At 44.3% G+C, this 24,583-nt stretch overlaps 1 protein-coding gene and 1 long non-coding RNA gene across 5 annotated transcripts in view; both read right to left on the bottom strand.

The window, feature by feature from the left end:
• Positions 1-2,537: 2,537 nt before the first annotated feature.
• LOC123995733 lies at positions 2,538-4,062 on the bottom strand. The gene is made up of 3 exons (XR_006831881.1): positions 4,043-4,062; positions 2,626-3,976; positions 2,538-2,569 (listed from the first exon to the last, which is right to left on the bottom strand). It is a non-coding gene; the product is annotated as an uncharacterized LOC123995733 (long non-coding RNA).
• A 132-nt stretch (positions 4,063-4,194) lies between these two features.
• Positions 4,195-24,583, bottom strand: part of LOC123995394 (coiled-coil domain-containing protein 85C-A-like) — a 115,011-nt gene continuing 94,622 nt past the window's right edge. The window contains exons 3-6 of one of the 4 annotated variants that reach the window (XM_046298967.1): positions 10,598-10,705; positions 6,476-6,571; positions 6,127-6,228; positions 4,195-4,838 (exon numbers count right to left, since the gene is read on the bottom strand). In XM_046298967.1, the coding sequence (XP_046154923.1) occupies positions 4,749-4,838; positions 6,127-6,228; positions 6,476-6,571; positions 10,598-10,705 (396 nt within the window). In that variant the 3' untranslated portion in view covers positions 4,195-4,748. The other 3 variants (XM_046298968.1, XM_046298969.1, XM_046298970.1) reach the window with 3 other exon arrangements.

Raw genomic sequence — 24,583 nt, 5'->3', positions numbered from 1 at the left:
CTTCATCATTTTAGAGTATCTATCTGGTCTCAGCTAAATTCATGAAAAAAAATACTTACTTTACAGTAATGCTAGTAACTACAGGAGTAGTTAGCATTAACACTAGGTTTGTGTCTGAAATGGCACGCTGTTCCCTATATAGTGCACTAATTTTGTCTAGGTTCAGCACAACGCTGTGGTCAAAAGTAATGCACTAGGGCAGGGTTTCCCAAACTCGGTCCCGGGGCCCCCCTGGTACACGTTTTGGTTTTTGCCATAGCACTACACAGCTGATTCAAATAATTGATGATGAGTTGGTAATTTGAATCAGCTGTGTGCTGCTACGTAAACATCAAACCGTGCACCCGGTTGGCGTTAGGGAAAGTCCTGCACTAGGGAATAGGGTGATATTTCATATGTAGACCAGGATCATCATGTCCTCTGGTTTAGCATATACACAGAAGTTGTTTTAAAACACAGGTTCCAAATCAAACTCCCATGCAGAGAAAAACATGGCACAAAATGCCAGACTGAAAAATATCACAAATCATCTCCTCTCATAGCTACAAATCAGTTGTTCTAGAAAAAAATGACACTAAAAAAAATCTATTCTTTGATTTTATTTTTTTGTACTAGACCCCATTAGCGAGAACCGAGGCGGAACCGTGAGGTTGTACAGTCTGAAACCTCAATGATGTTCTAATTAGGAACAAGAAATACTAGTGTCAGGAGAGGTTGAGCTGTCAATCAGTGACTTATTAACCAATCAAAAGACTTGGATACCAATCAAAATCTCCCGATAGGTTAAAATCATAAACGGGCCAATCACATGGCAGCCCTATAATGGGAGAGCTCTTATCGAAACACATGGCAATGAACAGTTTGATCATAACAGTACTTATTTCATCTGACTTCGTCAAGGAATAACTCTAAGGGAAGACTTGCTCTTTCTCACGTTCCAAAAGAAAATCCTTTTCCAAAACATGCACCGTTCACTGCTGAAACTCATCTCCTGGATTCACCATGGCTAAAAAAGCCTAATTCATATTATGCTAATTGGAAAAATATAAACCATTCCATTTATTTTGTAGCTTTCAATAAACATGGTGTTGTACAGTAGTTTGATTAGTAGTTATTACAGTAGATAACCAAATGAGTCTGATCTTCCCTTTATGACAGTAGCATGAAAGATTTTTAAATTTCACAGAATATTTCTGAAACATTATTTCATACGAAATGAATGCAGCAAATGTGTTCCGCAGTCTCCAACCCTGTATGAAGCAGGTGTCCTCAGTCTGTTCACAGAGAACTACAGTATACAGCCAGACCAACAGAAAGAAAGACTACAAACCATCCTGTCTTCAGAGTCACAGAAGAAGAGTTGGGATAAAGCTCTCGTTATTTCCCAACCTGAGAAATATGATTGTCTTACACAACGGTGTACATTTTAGTTAAAACATTTTTTTTAAAACATTTTCCTCAAAAAATAAGATCGCTCCATTGACTCTTGGCTGAGGCAGTTTCGATTCCAAATGGCCTTGATTCGTTTGAAGAGATAAAAATAATAATTTGTTAAACCAAAATACAGTAAAAATATGAGTGGTTACCATAGAAACAGCCCTATTTACGGTTTCGACTGAGTGCTTTTATAAAACAGTCAATTTCATCACATGGTCAACCTAGAATAATAACAAACAAAAAGTCTAAATAAACGATAAACAGTAATGTTATGTCTTTATACATATTTTACACAAGTTTTAAAAGTGACCTCTATAGTTTTGTGTTAATTATAGACATCTTATGAGCACAGGGCACAAGGTATTTACGTCACAGTGGGTAACACAAATTTACACTTTGGACGCTAATTAAAATGATTCTAATGTTAGCATTAGCTAATGCTAATTATGCTAATCAACCAGAGAGACAAAACTGACAGAGAAGCTGGGTTTTTATGGGAAGTACTACAAAGGAGTGGGATGACATTGTTCCTAGACACTGATCCACAGTCAGTTCTGTATGTGAAATCTAAATGCTCATGATCGGGGTTGAAGGAGAGTGAAGCTGATCCTAGATCTGTGCATACGAGACACTTGTAACCCAAAACGGACTATCAAACCATATCTGATGTTATCACATCGTTACTTTTGGAGACGTTTGGGGATTTTTTTTTAAATCACACATGTTGCCCCGGCCTGAAGCTCTGCTATAGTAACCATGCAGCTCTACCTGAAGCCCTGCTATAGTAACCATGCAGCTCTACCTGAAGCCCTGCTATAGTAACCATGCAGCTCTACCTGAAGCCCTGCTATAGTAACCATGCAGCTCTACCTGAAGCCCTGCTATAGTAACCATGCAGCTCTACCTGAAGCCCTGCTAAGTAACCATGCTCTACCTGCCCTGCTACAGTAACCATGCAGCTCTACCTGAAGCCCTGCTACAGTAACCATGCAGCTGCTATAGTAACCATGCAGCTCTCCCTGCTAAGCCCATGCAGCTCTACCTGAGTAACCATGCAGCTCTACCTGAAGCCCTGCTACAGTAACCATGCAGCTCTACCTGAAGCCCTGCTACAGTAACCATGCAGCTCTACCTGAAGCCCTGCTACAGTAACCATGCAGCTCTACCTGAAGCCCTGCTCTAGCCTACCTGAAGCCCTGCTATAGTAACCATGCAGCTCTACCTGAAGCCCTGTTATAGTAACCATGCAGCTCTACCTGAAGCCCTGCTATAGTAACCATGCAGCTCTACATGAAGCCCTGTTATAGTAACCATGCAGCTCTACCTGAAGCCCTGTTATAGTAACCATGCAGCTCTACCTGAAGCCCTGCTACAGTAACCATGCAGCTCTACCTGAAGCCCTGCTACAGTAACCATGCAGCTCTACCTGAAGCCCTGCTACAGTAACCATGCAGCTCTACCTGAAGCCCTGCTATAGTAACCATGCAGCTCTACCTGAAGCCCTGCTACAGTAACCATGCAGCTCTACCTGAAGCCCTGCTATAGTAACCATGCAGCTCTACCTGAAGCCCTGCTATAGTAACCATGCAGCTCTACCTGAAGCCCTGCTATAGTAACCATGCAGCTCTACTGGTTTAAAGTGACACTGGTCCTATTCTAGGGGACTTCTTATAGAGCTCATCTGGGTTTCTATTCAGCATAAAACAAAACAAAAGGGCCCAGGTTCCCAAGAGCATCTAAAGGCTCATTTCATCGTTAGTAACTTCGTAGGAGCATCGTTAAATCTCAAGAGCTGTTTCCCAAAACCAACATTGCTAAAATTGTACTTGAAAAACGCTTGTTATTTACTGACTGCATCCGACTGATCGGCGTGTGAACAGCAAAGTACGTCGGTAGATACCTACTGCATCACTTTACACACAGAAAACCTCCGCTAAACAAAGAGTCAAGATGTTTATCCGTCTCTCTCTGTGACCGCCGAAAACTTCAGAACCAAGTTGAGTACAAATACAAAGTTGCCAATTAATACAAACAAGTGAAGGAAAAAATATGCTTCAAATGAAATGAGACAACGGCATTAAAAGATAAATAGCCCACCTACAGAATATAATATATATTGTATTTTGACGATACTGAAAGAAATTTCATGTTCATTCAATTTAGATTTTATTTTACTGTTTGGCTCCTGTCTGCAATTTGTGCCTCATTCTATTTAATGATGTGTTTAAACATGTGCACAGTGATGTTCCACATCTTGATAAAGCTCATTGTTATAGGGTAGGCATTAGATTAAGCCGCCTCAATATTTTGCAGCCGTAGGTGATAATATCTCTAGGTAGCTGATCCATCGTCAGTATTGTGGAATAATTCTAATGTCAAGGTAAGATTTGAATGGAAGAAAGCTGATCCGAGAGCAGCGATGCCTTTCGTTCGATCCTTTCGTTCGATCCTACCGCCGTGTGAAACATGCTCCAACGAAGGCACTTAGCGAATGTTCTCTCTGTGTGGCGTTTTGGGAAACGCATGTTACATCTTGGGCCTTTGTAGGAAATATTCATGTTACATCTTGGGCCTTTGTAGGAAAGATTCGTGTTACATCTTGGACCTTTGTAGGAAAGACACATGTTACATCTTGGGCCTTTAGGAAATATTCATGTTACATCTTGGGCCTTGTAGGAAAGATTCATGTTACATCTTGGACCTTTGTAGGAAAGATTCGTGTTACATCTTGGGCCTTCTGGAAAGATTCATGTTACATCTTGGGCCTTTGTAGGAAAGATTCATGTTACATCTTGGACCTTTGTAGGAAAGATTCGTGTTACATCTTGGGCCTTTGTAGGAAAGACGCGTGTTACATCTTGGGCCTTGTAGGAAAGACGCGTGTTACATCTTGGGCCTTGTAGGAAAGATTCGTGTTACATCTTGGGCCTTGTAGGAAAGACGTATTGTTAAAACAGTCATAAGCCGAAGTTCCATCTCTATCGGGAAACCAGGCCCAGGAGAAGATGATGAAATCAATTATACGAGGAACATGGCAAATCAGGACAAAAGCCATATCCTATCTGGAGAAAAGCCATATCCCATCTGGACAAAAGCCATATCCCATCTGGACAAAAGCCATATCCCATCTGGACAAAAGCTGCATCCCATCTGGACAAAAGCTGCATCCCATCTGGACAAAAGCCATATCCCAGGGGAATAGTGGGTGATGGGAACTGTAGTGGGAACAGGGTGTTATGAGTAGTGTAAGCAGTAGGAGTGGAGGTGGTGTCAGGTGAGCATAGTTAGTCTTCCTCTCTGGTTGCCGTGGACTAGAGAGGGCCTTTGAACTGGTTGCCAGAGAGATGCTGTCTGATGGATGGCTTAGCTCCTGCTGCGTCGCCCAGCTTTCTCCACACCACCTGAACGCACACACACACACACACACACACACACACACACACACACACACACACACACACACACACACACACACACACACACACACACACACACACACACACACACACACACACACACACACACACACACACACACACACACACAAAGAAAACACAAACAAAAGGGTTATGTCCACACTTGGTCTTTCACTAACTGAACCCCTGGTAGAATCTCTCTGCATGTGAGATGAGAGGACACAGGGTTTCTCTCTCTCTCTTTCTCTCAGAGATGGAGGAAGGTGAAGGCTTTAAATAATGGAGGGCGCGGAGGAGGGGAGAATACTCTGCTCTTTTTCCTGCCCCCTCAGATAGATTAATTGCTCTGACAGTTGGGCTGCGGGAGCCTCTTACAAAAGTCTCCAATTAGAACACATGGAACAGAGACACAGAGGAACAACACTAATTAGAACACTGCTCCACAATGGAACAGAGACACAGAGGAACAACACTAATTAGAACACTGCTCCACAATGGAACAGAGACACAGAGGAACAACACTAATTAGAACACTGCTCCACAATGGAACAGAGACACAGAGGAACAACACTAATTAGAACACTGCTCCACAATGGAACAGAGACACAGAGGAACAACACTAATTAGAACACTGCTCCACAATGGAACAGAGACACAGAGGAACAACACTAATTAGAACACTGCTCCACAATGGAACAACACACTCCAATTAGAACACTGCTCCACAATGGAACAGAGACACAGGAACAACACGCTCCAATTAGAACACCGCTCCACAATGGAACAACACGCTCCAATTAGAACACTGCTCCACAATGGAACAACACGCTCCAATTAGAACACTGCTCCACAATGGAACAGAGACACAGGAACAACACACTCCAATTAGAACACTGCTCCACAATGGAACAACACACTCCACTTAGAACACTGCTCCACAATAGAACAGAGACACAGGAACAATACACTCCAATTAGAACACTGCTCCACAATGGAACAACACATTCCAATTAGAACACTGCTCCACAATGGAACAACACGCTCCAATTAGAACACGCTCCAATTAGAACACTGCTTGCAGGATGAGAGAGAGAGAGACTGTACAACAAAGCTACAGTTCCTCCTAGTGCTTCATAGCTCTGAGCAAAATAGGCCACGGCGATGTAGTTACAAGACCCAGAAAACCAATACTCATGTTTCTACCTGCACTAATAACGCATCAGGTGAGGGAGACGGATGAAAAGAGAGAGAGGAGAATGAAAAGACTCCTTACATTACACATCTCTCTGACGATGGCCTTCTCCTTCTCACTCAGATCCTCCTCGTAGTCCTCTGGGCCCTGCTTCTTATCCAGGTTCTCATGCACCTCCAACACCTGGTACAATCAGGCATATGGTCATGAAACCAAGTTAGGGAATCAATGTGATTCATTGTTTAAAGCAGCAGGTTAAAGCAACACAACACATCAACAACAACCTAGTCCTGCAGATACAATGGATGCTCAAGTAAAAGTAAATCAAATAAATCAAATACACAGAGAAAATAATTTTAAAAACCAGATCCACAAATACACATGTATTTGAACCCAAGTCTGTGTGAGAGATAACGTCAAGTTGTCATACCTTCATAGCGTGGACCACAGACTCTGGTTTCTGAACACAGGGCAGGTAGCCTGTTACCGGGGTTGACTCACTGGTGGGGAGGCGACCAACCGTGCCCTGAGAGAGGAGAAAGACCGAGTTAGTCTGGTGGGGAGGCGACCAACCGTGCCCTGAGAGAGGAGAAAGACCGAGTTAGTCTGGTGGGGAGGCGACCAACCGTGCCCTGAGAGAGGAGAAAGACCGAGTTAGTCTGGTGGGGAGGCGACCAACCGTGCCCTGAGAGAGGAGAAAGACCGAGTTAGTCTGGTGGGGAGGCGACCAACCGTGCCCTGAGAGAGGAGAAAGACCGAATTAGTCTGGTGGGGAGGCGACCAACCGTGCCCTGAGAGAGGAGAAAGACCGAATTAGTCTGGTGGGGAGGCGACCAACCGTGCCCTGAGAGAGGAGAAAGACCGAGTTAGTCTGGTGGGGAGGCGACCAACCGTGCCCTGAGAGAGGAGAAAGACCGAATTAGTCTGGTGGGGAGGCGACCAACCGTGCCCTGAGAGAGGAGAAAGACCGAGTTAGTCTGGTGGGGAGGCGACCAACCGTGCCCTGAGAGAGGAGAAAGACCGAATTAGTCTGGTGGGGAGGCGACCAACCGTGCCCTGAGAGAGGAGAAAGACCGAGTTAGTCTGGTGGGGAGGCGACCAACCGTGCCCTGAGAGAGGAGAAAGACCGAATTAGTCTGGTGGGGAGGCGACCAACCGTGCCCTGAGAGAGGAGAAAGACCGAGTTAGTCTGGTGGGGAGGCGACCAACCGTGCCCTGAGAGAGGAGAAAGACCGAATTAGTCTGGTGGGGAGGCGACCAACCGTGCCCTGAGAGAGGAGAAAGACCGAGTTAGTCTGGTGGGGAGGCGACCATTCGTGTCTGCTATTCCAAACTATTTGTAATTGCTTGAAGTTACGTACTTACTGTATAGGTAAGGCCTAACCACAAAAGTAACATTCCTTTTGTTCCTTCCTTTATTTTGTAGGTGAAACCCACCGTGTGAGATGTGTTAGCAGAACTGCTGTGCTGGGCCAGATATGGGTTCTATTCCTTGCTGGGTAAGGCTTTTGTATAAGTAAAGGTTTTGGACAGTGCAGAGAAACACACAGCTCCAGGTGGTGTTTACTATTCATATGATTGTTGAGTCCTGGCTCAGTTCCCTGCATAATCAGCCTGTTTTAGGTCTTCCAGTACAGGGAGAGAGAAATACTGTCAGAAACTATGGTCCGTATGTTAACACACTGTTAGAAACTATGGTCCGTAGGTTGACACACTGTTAGAAACTATGGTCCGTAGGTTGACACACTGTTAGAAACTATGGTCCGTAGGTTAACACACTGTCAGAAACTATGGTCCGTAGGTTAACACACTGTTAGAAACTATGGTCCGTAGGTTAACACACTGTTAGAAACTATGGTCTGTAGGTTAACACACTGTCAGAAACTATGGTCCGTAGGATAACACACTGTTAGAAACTATGGTCCGTAGGTTAACACACTGTCAGAAACTATGGTCTGTATGTTAACACACTGTTAGAAACTATGGTCCGTAGGATAACACACTGTTAGAAACTATGGTCCGTAGGTTAACACACTGTTAGAAACTATGGTCTGTAGGTTAACACACTGTCAGAAACTATGGTCCGTAGGATAACACACTGTTAGAAACTATGGTCCGTAGGTTAACACACTGTCAGAAACTATGGTCTGTATGTTAACACACTGTCAGAAACTATGGTCCGTAGGTTAACACACTGTTAGAAACTATGGTCCGTAGGTTAACACACTGTTAGAAACTATGGTCTGTAGGTTAACACACTGTCAGAAACTATGGTCCGTAGGATAACACACTGTTAGAAACTATGGTCTGTAGGTTAACACACTGTCAGAAACTATGGTCCGTAGGATAACACACTGTTAGAAACTATGGTCCGTAGGTTAACACACTGTCAGAAACTATGGTCTGTATGTTAACACACTGTTAGAAACTATGGTCCGTAGGTTGACACAATGTTAGAAACTATGGTCCGTAGGTTGACACACTGTTAGAAAGTATGGTCCGTAGGTTAACACACTGTCAGAAACTATGGTCCGTAGGTTAACACACTGTTAGAAACTATGGTCCGTAGGTTAACACACTGTTAGAAACTATGGTCTGTAGGTTAACACACTGTTAGAAACTATGGTCCGTAGGTTAACACACTGTCAGAAACTATGGTCCGTAGGTTAACACACTGTTAGAAACTATGGTCCGTAGGTTAACACACTGTTAGAAACTATGGTCCGTAGGTTAACACACTGTCAGAAACTATGGTCCGTAGGTTAACACACTGTTAGAAACTGTGGTCCGTAGGTTAACACACTGTCAGAAACTATGGTCCGTAGGTTAACACACTGTCAGAAACTATGGTCCGTAGGATAACACACTGTTAGAAACTATGGTCCGTAGGTTAACACACTGTTAGAAACTATGGGATACCGTGTTAAAACGAGGAATAGGAGCGGACTATCTAGTGTCGGCGTGAATGAAATGAAGGCAGTGTTGTCTAACTAAAACATGCACACTGACACACAACGTGACCTGAAAGTGGAAGTGGGGCAGAACAAAGAGAGGGCAGAGGGCCAACTAAATATAAAACCATGATGATGGTAATGGGAGAAGAAGCCATCCTATTAACTAACTATTAACTAAGAGAGAACAGGAAGTTCAGAATCATCTCTCTCTCGCTCTGTCTCTCTGTCTCTCTGTCTCTGTGTCTCTGTGTCTCTTTGTCTCTTTGTCTCTGTGTCTCTGTGTCCCTGTGCGTGTGTTCCACTAAGGCCATCTCTTATGCTTGGATGAACACATCAGAAGCCAGCCAATCAATCACAGTTACAGACCATAATGAGATGGAGACGTCATGACAACTGGACCAAAACAAGATGCACGGTTAAGGGCTGGCCTTAGGCACGATACAGCCCTTAGCCGTGGTATATTGGCCTTATACCACAAACCCCCGAGGTGCCCAATTCCACAAACCCCCCTAGGTGCCCAATTCCACAAACCCCCCCAGGTGCCCAATTCCACAAACCCCCGAGGTGCCCTATTCCACAACCCCCCAGGTGCCCAATTCCACAACCCCCCGAGGTGACTTATTCCACAAACCCCCGAGATGCCTTATTGCTATTATAAACTAGTTATGAACATAATAAGATATACTACGGATTTCAGCCAATCAGCATTCAGGGCTCGAACCACACAGTTTATAATAGAACATATAGTTCTGTATGTAGGGCCTTGGGACTGGGTCTTAGGTCTAGCTGTATGTAGGGCCTTGGGACTGGGTCTTAGGTCTAGCTGTATGTAGGGCCTTGGGACTGGGTCTTAGGTCTAGCTGTATGTAGGGCCTTGGGACTGGGTCTTAGGTCTAGCTGTATGTACGGCCTTGGGACTGGGTCTTAGGTCTAGCTGTATGTAGGGCCTTGGGACTGGGTCTTAGGTCTAGCTGTATGTAGGGCCTTGGGACTGGTTCTTAGGTATAGCTGTATGTAGGGCCTTGGGACTGGGTCTTAGGTCTAGCTGTATGTAGGGCCTTGGGACTGGGTCTTAGGTCTAGCTGTATGTTGGGCCTTGGGACTGGGTCTTAGGTCTAGCTGTATGTTGGGCCTTTGGACTGGGTCTTAGGTCTAGCTGTATGTAGGGCCTTTGGACTGGGTCTTAGGTCTAGCTGTATGTAGGGCCTTGGGACTGGGTCTTAGGTCTAGCTGTATGTAGGGCCTTTGGACTGGGTCTTAGGTCTAGCTGTATGTAGGGCCTTGGGACTGGGTCTTAGGTCTAGCTGTATGTAGGGCCTTTGGACTGGGTCTTAGGTCTAGCTGTATGTAGGGCCTTTGGACTGGGTCTTGGGTCTAGCTGTATGTAGGGCCTTGGGACTGGGTCTAATTCATTTCATAGTACATGATTCAGTTGAAACAGGCTCTGGGGAGACAGAAGCCTAAAGGCCTGGAGATCCCGTGGTATAAACTGGGTGGTTGTGATGTGAGAGAAAGACATGCAAGAGGATAGCTGTAAAAACAGCAGTGGGAAGATGTCTGTTTATAGTTAGTAAAGAGGTGTGTGTGTGTGTTCTCACGTTGTGCAGTGCATCTTGGCGTCGTGGCAGGGATGACAGCTGAGACTCAGAGTGGTACAGGGTCATCCCCTTCCTCAGGACACGCAGGTCCCCTGGGTTACACTGCTGCTGGGGAGACAGAGAGAAATTATCACACACTGTTCAATACCCACATCACAGCCCCCAGACTCTGCAATCACACTGTTCAATACCCACATCACAGCCCCCAGAACCTAACAACACACTGTTCAATACCCACATCACAGCCCCCAGACTCTGCAATCACACTGTTCAATACCCACATCACAACCCCCAGAACCTAACAACACACTGTTCAATACCCACATCACAGCCCCCAGACCCTACCAACACACTGTCCAATACCCACATCACAGCCCCCAGAACCTAACAACACACTGTTCAATACCCACATCACAGCCCCCAGACCCTACCAACACACTGTTCAATACCCACATCACAGCCCCCAGAACCTAACAACACACTGTTCAATACCCACATCACAGCCCCCAGAACCTAACAACACACTGTTCAATACCCACATCACAGCCCCCAGAACCTAACAACACACTGTTCAATACCCACATCACAGCCCCCAGACCCTACCAACACACTGTTCAATACCCACATCACAGCCCCCAGAACCTAACAACACACTGTTCAATACCCACATCACAGCCCCCAGACCCTACCAACACACTGTTCAATACCCACATCACAGCCCCCAGAACCTAACAACACACTGTTCAATACCCACATCACAGCCCCCAGAACCTACCAACACACTGTTCAATACCCACATCACAGCCCCCAGACTCTGCAATCACACTGTTCAATACCCACATCACAGCCCCCAGAACCTACCAACACACTGTTCAATACCCACATCACAGCCCCCAGACCCTACCAACACACTGTTCAATACCCACATCACAGCCCCCAGAACCTAACAACACACTGTTCAATACCCACATCACAGCCCCCAGAACCTAACAACACACTGTTCAATACCCACATCACAGCCCCCAGAACCTACCAACACACTGTTCAATACCCACATCACAGCCCCCAGAACCTACCAACACACTGTTGTGCACAGGAAGAGGAGGCCAAAAATGTCTCATATGGAAATATTCTGAAATGCTGTCCTCTATGTAGAGTCCTCTACGTATTATCTCATATACATAAAGACCACAAGTCCCTGGGCGTTCTAACTAGCCATCCACCCATCTGTCTGTCTGTAGGGAGAATTGCCAATGTTTCTTATGACATTTCCAGAGTCACGCACGTCCAGCACTTTGTGTGTGTGGTCACGTGATGGCTGGAAGAACCTTGTAAATCTAGCTATAAATAACACAGTGAGCGGTTTGTGTATGTGTCGCATCTGGTGCAGAACACAGCCTTCTCCCACAACGACACGCACTCCGGAGAGACAACTAGCACTCCATCACTGCACCTTTGGCTCATGCTGCTTCACATTCCCCATCCATCACTCCTCTAGCATTCCCGATCCATCACTCCTCTAGCATTCCCCATCCATCACTCCTCTAGCATTCCCCATCCATCACTCCTCTAGCATTCCCCATCCATCACTCCTCTAGCATTCCCCATCCATCACTCCTCTAGCATTCCCCATCCATCACTCCTCTAGCATTCCCCATCCATCACTCCTCTAGCATTCCCCATCCATCAGCATTCCCGATCCATCAGCATTCCCCATCCATCACTCCTCTAGCATTCCCCATCCATCACTCCTCTAGCATTCCCCATCCATCACTCCTCTAGCATTCCCCATCCATCATTCCTCTAGCATTCCCCATCCATCACTCCTCTAGCATTCCCCATCCACTCCTCTAGCATTCCCCATCCATCACTCCTCTAGCACTCCCCATCCATCACTCCTCTAGCATTCCCCATCCATCACTCCTCTAGCATTCCCCATCCATCACTCCTCTAGCATTCCCCATCCATCACTCCTCTAGCATTCCCCATCCATCACTCCTCTAGCATTCCCCATCCATCACTCCTCTAGCATTCCCCATCCATCACTCCTCTAGCATTCCCCATCCATCCATTCCCCATCCATCACTCCTCTATTCCCCATCCATCACTCCTCTAGCATTCCCCCATCACTCCTCTAGCATTCCCCATCCATCACTCCTCTAGCATTCCCCATCCATCACTCCTCTAGCATTCCCCATCCATCACTCCTCTAGCATTCCCCATCCATCCATTCCCCATCCATCACTCCTCTAGCATTCCCCATCCATCACTCCTCTAGCATTCCCCATCACATCACTCCTCCAGCACTCCCCATCCATCACTCCTCTAGCATTCCCCATCCATCACTCCTCTAGCATTCCCCATCACATCACTCCTCCAGCATTCCCCATCCATCACTCCTCTAGTATGACCCCATCACATCACTCCTCCAGCATTCCCCATCCATCACTCCTCTAGTATGACCCCATCACATCACTCCTCCAGCATTCCCCATCCATCACTCCTCTAGCATTCCCCATCACATCACTCCTCCAGCATTCCCCCATCACTCCTATAACATTCCCCATGACCCCATCCCCATCACATCACTCCTCCAGCATTCCCCATCCATCACTCCTCTAGTATGACCCCATCACATCACTCCTCCAGCATTCCCCATCACATCACTCCTCTAGTATGACCCCATCACATCACTCCCCCATCCAGCATTCCCCATCCATCACTCCTCTAGCATTCCCCATCACATCACTCCTCCAGCATTCCCCCATCACTCCTATAACATTCCCCCATCAGTCTTTAACGATTCCTCATTGCTCTTCTTCCATCATCCCCTTTACTCCTCCAGCATTCCCCCCTCAGTCTTTAAAACTTGTTACGGCTAGACATTCCGCTAGCGGAACCCCTCGACAACATCCGGTGAAATGGCAGAATGCCATGAAATCACACATGCAAATTAAACACCAAATTAAAGCTATACTTGTTGTTGATCCAGCCAATGTGTCAGATTTCAAAAAGGCTTTACGGTGAAAGCAAATCATGCGATTATCGGAGGATAGCACCCCACCAAACAAACACATGACATTCATATTTCAACCCTGCAGGCACGACACAAAACGCAGAAATAACAATATAATTCTTGCCTTACCTTTGAAGATCTTCTTCTGTTGGCACTCCAAAAGGTCCCATAAACATCACAAATGGTCCTTTTGTCCGATTAATTCCGTCGTTATATCTCCAAAATGTTCATTTATTTGGCGTGTGTGATCCAGCAAAACATCGGTTCCAACTCGCGCAACATGACTACAAAATATCTAATAAGTCACCTGTAAACTTGTTGCAAGCATTTCAAACAACTTTCCTAATACAACTTTAGGTATTTTTTTACGTAAATAGTCGATAAAATTTAAGACGAGGTAAACTGCATATAATAGCGGATAAAAACGAGGTGGAGCGAGCTTTCAGGTCGTGCGCCCCTAACAAACAGTACACTTCACTCGACCCTCATTCTGAACTGCCCTACTTCTTAATTTCTCAAAGGAAAAACATCGATCCATTTTAAAAACTGTTGACATCCAGTGGAAGCGATAGGAACTGCAAGCAAGTGCCACAGAAATCTAAATCCCCATAGAAAACCCATTGAAAAGAGTGACCTCAAAAATCTTTTACTGGATGGATTTGTCTCAGGTTTTCGCCTGCCATGTCAGTTCTGTTATACACACAGACATCATTCAAACATTTTCAGAAACTTTCGAGTGTTTTCTTTCTAAATCTACCAATTATATGCATATCCTAGCTGCTGGGCCTGAGTAGCAGGCAGCTTACTTTGGGCACACTTTTCATCCGGACGTGAAAATACTGCCCCCTAGCCCGAAGAGGTTAACCATTCCTCCTTGCTCTTCTTCCATCCTCCCATTTACTCCTCCAGTATTACCCCATCAGTCTTTAACCATTCCTCTTAGCTCCTTTCACATTTTAACATTGCATCACACCCCTCCGTCTCATTTCTTTATCGCTGCTTTCAGCCTCAACCAGGAATCCCACATCTTTCCTCGGCTTACACTCATTGGTATTATGCTTTAAATAATAAAACAAACTTCCCAACTTCCACTTCTGAATCTTATGCTGCTGATAGAGACAAACAGAACTATACACCATTGGTCTGTAAGACAGGCTGGCATCTCCTCATTGCAACAGCCCTGTTCCCCATCCATCACAATGTCCTGAGAGGTGACTGGAAGACCGGGAGTTATCCTGTCTGAGTTTTGATACTGAGGGGGCGACGTGGAACAGGTGAGCACGACACACTAGGACAGTCTAAAGTGGACCATGTGCAGTAGGACAGTCTAAAGTGGACCATGTGCAGTAGGACAGTGAACAAGGGGACTGTTATTTTTATTTGATTTAATTTGACCTTTATTTAACTAGGCAAGTCAGTTAAGAACAAATTCTTATTTTCAATGACGGCCTAGGAACAGTGGGTTAACTGCCTGTTCAGGGGCAGAACGACAGATTTGTACCTTGTCAGCTCGGGGGTTTGAATTTGCAACCTTTAACGCTCTAACCACTAGGCTACCCTGCCGCCCCACACTTCAATACTCAAGTAGACAGAAGTCACTTCAAAAATTATTTAAGTACTTTTGAAGTAGTTTTCAGGCCAGTGTTTTTGTATATGTGTATGTTAAATAAGGGGTATGTAGACTTATTTCCACTGTTGTGTCTAGGTCTTTCCACTGTTGTGTCTCGGTCTTTCCACTGTTGTGTCTAGGTCTTTCCACTGTTGTGTCTCGGTCTTTCCACTGTTGTGTCTCGGTCTTTCCACTGTTGTGTCTCGGTCTTTCCACTGTTGTGTCTCGGTTGTGTCTCGGTCTTTCCACTGTTGTGTCTCGGTTGTGTCTCGGTCTTTCCACTGTTGTGTCTCGGTCTTTCCACTGTTGTGTCTCGGTCTTTCCACTGTTGTGTCTCGGTCTTTCCACTGTTGTGTCTAGGTCTTTCCACTGTTGTGTCTCGGTCTTTCAAATCAAATCAAAATCAAATTTTATTTGTCACATACACATGGTTAGCAGATGTTAATGCGAGTGTAGCGAAATGCTTGTGCTTCTAGTTCCGACAATGCAGTGATAACCAACAAGTAATCTAACTAACAATTCCAAAACTACTGTCTTATACACAGTGTAAGGGGATAAGGAACATGTACATAAGGATATATGAATGAGTGATGGTACAGAGCAGCATACAGTAGATGGTATCGAGTTCAGTATATACATATGAGATGAGTATGTAGACAAAGTAAACAAAGTGGCATAGTTAAAGTGGCTAGTGATACATGTGTTACATAAGGATGCAGTCGATGTTGTAGAGTACAGTATATACATATGTATATGAGATGAATAATGTAGGGTAAGTAACATTATATAAGGTAGCATTGTTTAAAGTGGCTAGTGATATATTTACATCATTTCCCATCAATTCCCATTATTAAATGGCTGGAGTTGGGTCAGTGTCAATGACAGTGTGTTGGCAGCAGCCACTCAATGTTAGTGGTGGCTATTTAACAGTCTGATGGCCTTGAGATAGAAGCTGTTTTTCAGTCTCTCGGTCCCAGCTTTGATGCACCTGTACTGACCTCGCCTTCTGGATGATAGCGGGGTGAACAGGCAGTGGTTCGGGTGGTTGATGTCCTTGATGATCTTTATGGCCTTCCTGTAACAACGGGTGGTGTAGGTGTCCTGGAGGGCAGGTAGTTTGCCCCCGGTGATGCGTTGTGCAGTCCTCACTACCCTCTGGAGAGCCTTACGGTTGAGGGCGGAGCAGTTGCCGTACCAGGCGGTGATACAGCCCGCCAGGATGCTCTCGATTGTGCATCTGTAGAAGTTTGTGAGTGCTTTTGGTGACAAGCCGAATTTCTTCAGCCTCCTGAGGTTGAATAGGCGCTGCTGCGCCTTCTTCACGACGCTGTCAGTGTGAGTGGACCAATTCAGTTTGTCTGTGATGTGTATGCCGAGGAACTTAAAACTAGCTACCCTCTCCACTACTGTTCCATCGATGTGGATAGGGGGTGTTCCCTCTGCTGTTTCCTGAAGTCCACAATCATCTCCTTAGTTTTGTTGACGTTGAGTGTGAGGTTATTTTCCTGACACCACACTCCAAGGGCCCTCACCTCCTCCCTGTAGGCCGTCTCGTCGTTGTTGGTAATCAAGCCTACCACTGTTGTGTCGTCCGCAAACTTGATGATTGAGTTGGAGGCGTGCGTGGCCACGCAGTCGTGGGTGAACAGGGAGTACAGGAGAGGGCTCAGAACGCACCCTTGTGGGGCCCCGTGTTGAGGATCAGCGGGGAGGAGATGTTGTTGCCTACCCTCACCACCTGGGGGCGGCCCGTCAGGAAGTCCAGTACCCAGTTGCACAGGGCGGGGTCGAGACCCAGGGTCTCGAGCTTGATGACGAGCTTGGAGGGTACTATGGTGTTGAATGCCGAGCTGTAGTCGATGAACAGCATTCTCACATAGGTATTCCTCTTGTCCAGGTGGGTTAGGGCAGTGTGCAGTGTGGTTGAGATTGCATCGTCTGTGGACCTATTTGGGCGGTAAGCAAATTGGAGTGGGTCTAGGGTGTCAGGTAGGGTGGAGGTGATATGGTCCTTGACTAGTCTCTCAAAGCACTTCATGATGACGGAAGTGAGTGCTACGGGGCGGTAGTCGTTTAGCTCAGTTACCTTAGCTTTCTTGGGAACAGGAACAATGGTGGCCCTCTTGAAGCATGTGGGAACAGCAGACTGGTATAGGGATTGATTGAATATGTCCGTAAACACACCGGCCAGCTGGTCTGCGCATGCTCGGAGGGCGCGGCTGGGGATGCCGTTGGGCCTGCAGCCTTGCGAGGGTTAACACGTTTAAATGTCTTAATCACCTCGGCTGCAGTGAAGGAGAGACTGCATGTTTCCGTTGCAGGCCGTGTCAGTGGCACTGTATTGTCCTCAAAGCGGGCAAAAAAGTTATTTAGTCTGCCTGGGAGCAAGACATCCTGGTCCGTGACTGGGCTGGATTTCATCTTGTAGTCCGTGATTGACTGTAGACCACTGTTGTGTCTCGGTCTTTCCACTGTTGTGTCTCGGTCTTTCCACTGTTGTGTCTCGATCTTTCCACTGTTATGTCTAGCCCACAGCATAATCCGTCTTTACAAAGTTTAAAGTGTAAATCCAGCCAGTTTGGAGGGTCAACATTCCATTCTTATGCTCTTATTGTTTCCTTCACAATCAACTACGTTTCACTGCTTCACCTTCACAAGACTGGGACGTTAGGAAATATCTCCACAGAACAGGGAAGGAGGAAATATCTCAACAAGAACCAACCAAATATCACAGATGATTGTGAAATAGACACAAATTGCTTATTTGAAATTAATGACAGGCACACAAAAAAGTTCATTTTTTGCACTACACAATTTTGTATATAGTGAATTTCAAATCACAGAAAGTCAGTAGGTTATTAAGATAAACGATAGGAGACAACTTTAGCATTTCATCTAATTAGCTACTTTGCAACTACTTACTACTTTTTAATTACTTCGTAACTACTTAGCATGTCAGCTAACCCTTCCCCTAACCCTCACCTTAAACCTTTAACCTAAGTCCTAACCCAAACCTTAACCCTATAAAGCTACAATATGTAACTTTTTGGGCGACCTGACCAAATGCACATAGAAATGTGAGTTATAGACCCTTCTTTCTCATTGACAGCAAGTCTACGAAGCGATAGCTCTGTTTTATGTGTACTATTTCTATGCTTCCCGTTCTTAAGTTTAGTTTTTGTCTTTTAGTTTTGGTTCTGTATAATAGCTTCAAACAGATGAAACTACAATATTGTTTATGGAGAAGATATTTCACAGTGGTTTAGATGACACTATGATCCTCTACACAATGACTGCTTGTTTTTGTCACATAAACTGAAATTAGGCAAACTAAACTCATCTCACTGTCAACTGTGATTATTTTCAGCAAACTTAACATGTGTAAATATTTGTATGAACAGAACAAGATTCAACAACTGAGACATAAACTGAACAAGTTCCACAGACATGTGACTAACAGAGATGGAATAATGTGTCCCTGAACAAAGGGAGGGGGGGGTCAAAATCAAAAGTAACAGTCAATATCTGGTGTGGCCACCAGCTGCATTAAGTACTGCCGTGCATCTCCTCCTCATGGACTGCACCAGATTTGCCAGTTCTTGCTGTGAGACGTTTCCCCACTCTTTCACCAAGGCACCTGCAAGTTCCCGGACATTCCTGGGGGGAATGGCCCTATCCCTCACCCTCCGATTCAACAGGTCCCAGCCGTGCTCAATGGGATAGAGATCAGGGCTCTTCACTGGCCATGGCAGAACACTGACATTCCTGTCTTGCAAGAAATCATGCACAGAACGAGCAGTATGGTTGGTGGCATTGTCATACTGAAGCGTCATGTCAGGATGAGCCTGCAGGAAGGGTACCACATGAGGGAGGAGGATGTCTTCCCTGTAACGCACAGCGTTGAGATTGCCTGCAATGACAACAAGCTCGGTCCGATGATGCTGTGACGCACCGCCCCAGACCATAACGGACTCTCCACCTCCAAATCGAACCCGCTCCAGAATACAGGCCTCGGTGTAACGCTCATTCCTTCGATGATAAACGCAAATCCGACCATCACCCCTTGTGAGACAAAACCGCGACTCGTCAGTGAAGAGCACTTTTTGCCAGTCCTGTCTGGTCCAGCGACAGTGGGTTTGTGCCCATAGGCGATATTGTTGCAGGTGATGTCTGGTGAGAACCTGCCTTACAACAGGTCTACAAGCCATCATTCCAGCCTCTCTCAGCCTATTGCGGACAGTCTGAGCACTGATGGAGGGATTGTGCGTTCCTGGTGAAACTCAGGCAGTTGTTGTTGCCATCCTGTACCTGTCCCGCAGGTGTGATGTTCAGATGTACCGATCCTGTGCAGGTGTTGTTACACGTGTTCTGCCACGGCGAGGACGATCAGCTGTCCCTCCTGTCTCCCTGTAACGCTGTCTAAGGCGTCTCACAGTACCGACATTGCAATTTCTTGCCCAGGCCACCTCCTTGCAGCATGCCTAAGGCATGTTCACGCAGATGAGCAGGGACCCTGGGCATCTTTCTTTTGGTGTTTTTTCAGAGTCAGTAGAAAGGCCTCTTTAGTGTCCTAAGTTTTCATAACTGTGATCTTAATTGCCTACCGTCTGTAAGCTGTTAGTGTCTTAACGACCGTTCCACAGGTGCATGTCCATTAATTGTTTATGGTTCATTGAAGCATGGCAAACTGTGTTTACAATGAATATCTGTGAAGTTATTTTGATTTTTACGAATTATCTTTGAAAGACAGGGTTCTGAAAAAGGGAAGTTACTTTTTTGCTGAGTTTATTACAATTTTAGCAAACATGGAATGGCAGAACGATTTCTGCATCGTGTACCTTTTTAACAATAAAACAAATGTTTACTCATTTAGCAGTTGCTCTTCTCCAGAGCAACTTACAGAAGTGAGTGCATACATTTTAATGTTTGTTTGCACTGGCCCCCCATGGGAATTCAAACCACAACTCTGGCATGCTCTACCAACTGAGCCACACGGGACAACTAAGCTAGCATGTAACCTAACCTTAACCCCTAACCTTAACGCCTATTCTAGCTAACGTTAGCCACCTAGCTAGCTAGCTAACATTAACCATCTAGCTAGCTAACATTAACCACCTAGCTAGCTAGCTAACATGAACCACCTAGCTAGCTAGCTAACATGAACCACCTAGCTAGATAGCTAACATGAACCACCTAGCTAGCTAGCTAACATGAACCACAACAAATGGGAAATGTAATGCACATGAAATGCGTTGTGGTGGGAATTGTGTAATACTCACAGAAAAGTGTGCCAGTCGCGAATTTCAAATAAGTCATTTGTGTCTGTTTCATAATTTTCAGCAGATATGCCTCAGTTCCTTTCTCCATCTCGAGATCTCACATTTCACCAAGTTCGATATAGAAAGATAAAATTCCTCAACATCATCAGATCAACAACATCAACAACAACAGATCAACAGCATCAACAACAACAGATCAACAGCATCAACAACAACAGATCAACAACATCAACAACAACAGATCAACAACAACAGATCAACAACATCAACAACAACAGATCAACAGCATCAACAACATCAACAACAACAGATCAACAACATCAACAACAACAGATCAACAGCATCAACAACAACAGATCAACAACAACAGATCAACAACAGGACGTTCATAAAACATTCAGGACGTGTTCATTTTCTTGCTTACATACACCAGTTGTCAGTCATGCATTAATGATGTCTGGTTCTCCACCTGAGTTCGCTGTGTCGCCCTCATACAGCCACCAGACGGTCCTACAGGCTGGGACAAGCATTCTGCTGTGCTGTTTATACTTCACAACACACTGTAGCGTATCACTCACCTCCCAGGCCTCAATACAACACACTGCAGTATATCACTCACCTCCCAGGCCTCAATACAACACACTGTAGCGTATCACTCACCTCCCAGGCCTCAATACAACACACTGTAGCATATCACTCACCTCCTAGGCCTCAATACAACACACTGCAGTATATCACTCACCTCCCAGGCCTCAATACAACACACTGCAGTATATCACTCACCTCCCAGGCCTCAATACAACACACTGCAGTATATTACTCACCTCCCAGGCCTCAATACAACACACTGTAGCATATCACTCACCTCCCAGGCCTCAATACAACACACTGTAGCAAATCACTCACCTCCCAAGCCTCAACACAACACACTGTAGCATATCACTCACCTCCCAGGCCTCAATACAACATGTACCACACACCAACAGAGCTGTGGACTATGCCACTAAAAGCGCAGTATAATTAGCTTGCATGCTATAGCGTCTTGATAGTGATTTGTCTGAACATGACGCCAACGTGTAAGCTGACAGGTGTGAAAGGCCCATCACCGCAGAAAAGAATAGCAGCGTAGAGTTGGAGTGAGAGAGTCACCTTGTGTCTCTGTATCTGTGAGAAACTATATCTGCTACAGGCCTGAATGTGGGCGGAGCAAGAGATGCTAAGGGAGGACGGATGACCGGTTGTTTTGTGTGACATCGAGGTCATAGGTCATTGTAAAGCAAAGTAAAACACATAACAGATGGCAACACTATGTCTGGCTATGTAGGAGGATAGTAACTGTGATGATCACAAAGCAGAGATATACATTATCTTACCAAAGTGGCTCTAAAGAAAGTTAATATCAGGTATCCTTATGTAAAAGGTCATGGAGGACAATCTTTAGCACCTACTTATTAATTGACTCGATGATACAAGTTTTGTGTCAGTGGTTCCAGCCCACACACTTTGCCAACATAATAATCTGAAGGAAGATCACTGGGAAAATAAGTGCTAAAAATAAATAGATCCCAATTAAATGTATATTTAAATCTCTTTTATGTCTTCAAAGACGATGCTTGAGTTGGTTTATCGCTACGGTGCTTTTGCACTGGGGTGAACTGAGCCTCACGTAATAGAATAGCATACAGTGCTTCAGTGTATCGAGCCATACAATTTAAAGCAGAGATCATCAAACTAGATTCAGCCGCGGGATGATTTGGTCTTCAGAGGACGGTCAGGGGGTCGGAAACATAATGACAAATCATTTGCAGACTGAAGCCCTAAACAGATATTTGATTAAAACAGTTTCAAATCTTACATTTGTATACGATCATATAGATTCTCTATTATGTGTACTTTGGATATCCTGGTGGTTTTACAATAATAATAAAAAATATACATCTTTATTTTTTTGCTCAGAAAACTTGGGAGGCCAAATAAAATCACGTCCCCTGGAAACCTGATTTTAAAGCGGGGAATTTTTTTGAAAACAAAGTGAAAAAATGTCATGTTTATATGGCTGATGACTATATGCAAATCAATAGGATTGATTACCAATTGGTTCAACAGGTTTTAGGATCGATTACCTATTGGTTCAAAAGGTTTTAGGATCGATTACCTATTGGTTCAAAAGGTTTTAGGATCGATTACCTATTGGTTCAAAAGTTTTAGGATCGATTACCTATTGGTTCAAAAAGTTTTAGGATCGATTACCTATTGGTTCAAAAGGTTTTAGGATCGATTACCTATTGGTTCAAAAGGTTTTAGGATCGATTACCTATTGGTTCAAAAGGTTTTAGGATCGATTACCTATTGGTTCAAAAGGTTTTTAGGATCGATTACCTATTGGTTATAAAGGTTTTAGGATCGATTACCTATTGGTTGAAAAGGTTTTAGGATCGATTACCTATTGGTTGAAAAGGTTTTTAGGATCGATTACCTATTGGTTCAAAAGGTTTTTAGGATCGATTACCTATTGGTTGAAAAGGTTTTAGGATCGATTACCTATTGGTTCAAAAGGTTTTAGGATCCATTACCTATTGGTTCAAAAGTTTTTAGGATCGATTACCTATTGGTTCAAAAGGTTTTAGGATCGATTACCTATTGGTTCAAAAGGTTTTAGGATCCATTACCTATTGGTTCAAAAGGTTTTAGGATCGATTACCTATTGGTTCAAAAGGTTTTAGGATCGATTACCTATTGGTTCAAAAGGTTTTAGGATCGATTACCTATTGGTTCAAAAGGTTTTAGGATCGATTACCTATTGGTTCAAAAGGTTTTAGGATCGATTACCTATTGGTTCAAAAGGTTTTTAGGATCGATTACCTATTGGTTCAAAAGGTTTTAGGATCGATTACCTATTGGTTGAAAAGGTTTTTAGGATCGATTACCTATTGGTTGAAAAGGTTTTAGGATCGATTACCTATTGGTTCAAAAGGTTTTAGGATCGATTACCTATTGGTTCAAAAGGTTTTAGGATCGATTACCTATTGGTTCAAAGGGTTTTAGGATCGATTACCTATTGGTTCAAAAGGTTTTAGGATCGATTACCTATTGGTTGAAAAGGTTTTAGGATCGATTACCTATTGGTTCAAAAGGTTTTAGGATCGATTACCTATTGGTTGAAAAGGTTTTAGGATCCATTACCTATTGGTTGAAAAGGTTTTAGGATCCATTACCTATTGGTTCAAAAGGTTTTAGGATCCATTACCTATTGGTTCAAAAGGTTTTAGGATCGATTACCTATTGGTTCAAAAGGTTTTAGGATCGATTACCTATTGGTTCAAAAGGTTTTAGGATCGATTACCTATTGGTTGAAAAGGTTTTAGGATCGATTACCTATTGGTTGAAAAGGTTTTAGGATCGATTACCTATTGGTTCAAAAGGTTTTAGGATCGATTACCTATTGGTTCAAAAGGTTTTAGGATCGATTACCTATTGGTTCAAAAGGTTTTTAGGATCGATTACCTATTGGTTCAAAAGGTTTTAGGATAGATTACCTATTGGTTCAAAAGGTTTTAGGATCCATTACCTATTGGTTCAAAAGGTTTTAGGATCCATTACCTATTGGTTCAAAAGGTTTTAGGATCCATTACCTATTGGTTGAAAAGGTTTTAGGATCCATTACCTATTGGTTGAAAAGGTTTTAGGATCCATTACCTATTGGTTGAAAAGGTTTTAGGATCCATTACCTATTGGTTGAAAAGGTTTTAGGATCCATTACCTATTGGTTGAAAAGGTTTTAGGATCCATTACCTATTGGTTGAAAAGGTTTTAGGATCCATTACCTATTGGTTCAAAAGGTTTTAGGATCCATTACCTATTGGTTCAAAAGGTTTTAGGATCCATTACCTATTGGTTCAAAAGGTTTTAGGATCCATTACCTATTGGTTGAAAAGGTTTTAGGATCCATTACCTATTGGTTGAAAGGGTGTTAGGATCCATTACCTATTGGTTGAAAAGGTTTTAGGATCCATTACCTATTGGTTCAAAAGGTTTTAGGATCCATTACCTATTGGTTCAAAAGGTTTTAGGATCCATTACCT

Source organism: Oncorhynchus gorbuscha, linkage group LG14 (assembly GCF_021184085.1).
Source record: "Oncorhynchus gorbuscha isolate QuinsamMale2020 ecotype Even-year linkage group LG14, OgorEven_v1.0, whole genome shotgun sequence".
NCBI classification, from domain to species: domain Eukaryota; kingdom Metazoa; phylum Chordata; class Actinopteri; order Salmoniformes; family Salmonidae; genus Oncorhynchus; species Oncorhynchus gorbuscha.
Note: the sequence above shows the minus strand (reverse complement) of the source record. Positions and strands in the feature narration are given on the sequence as shown.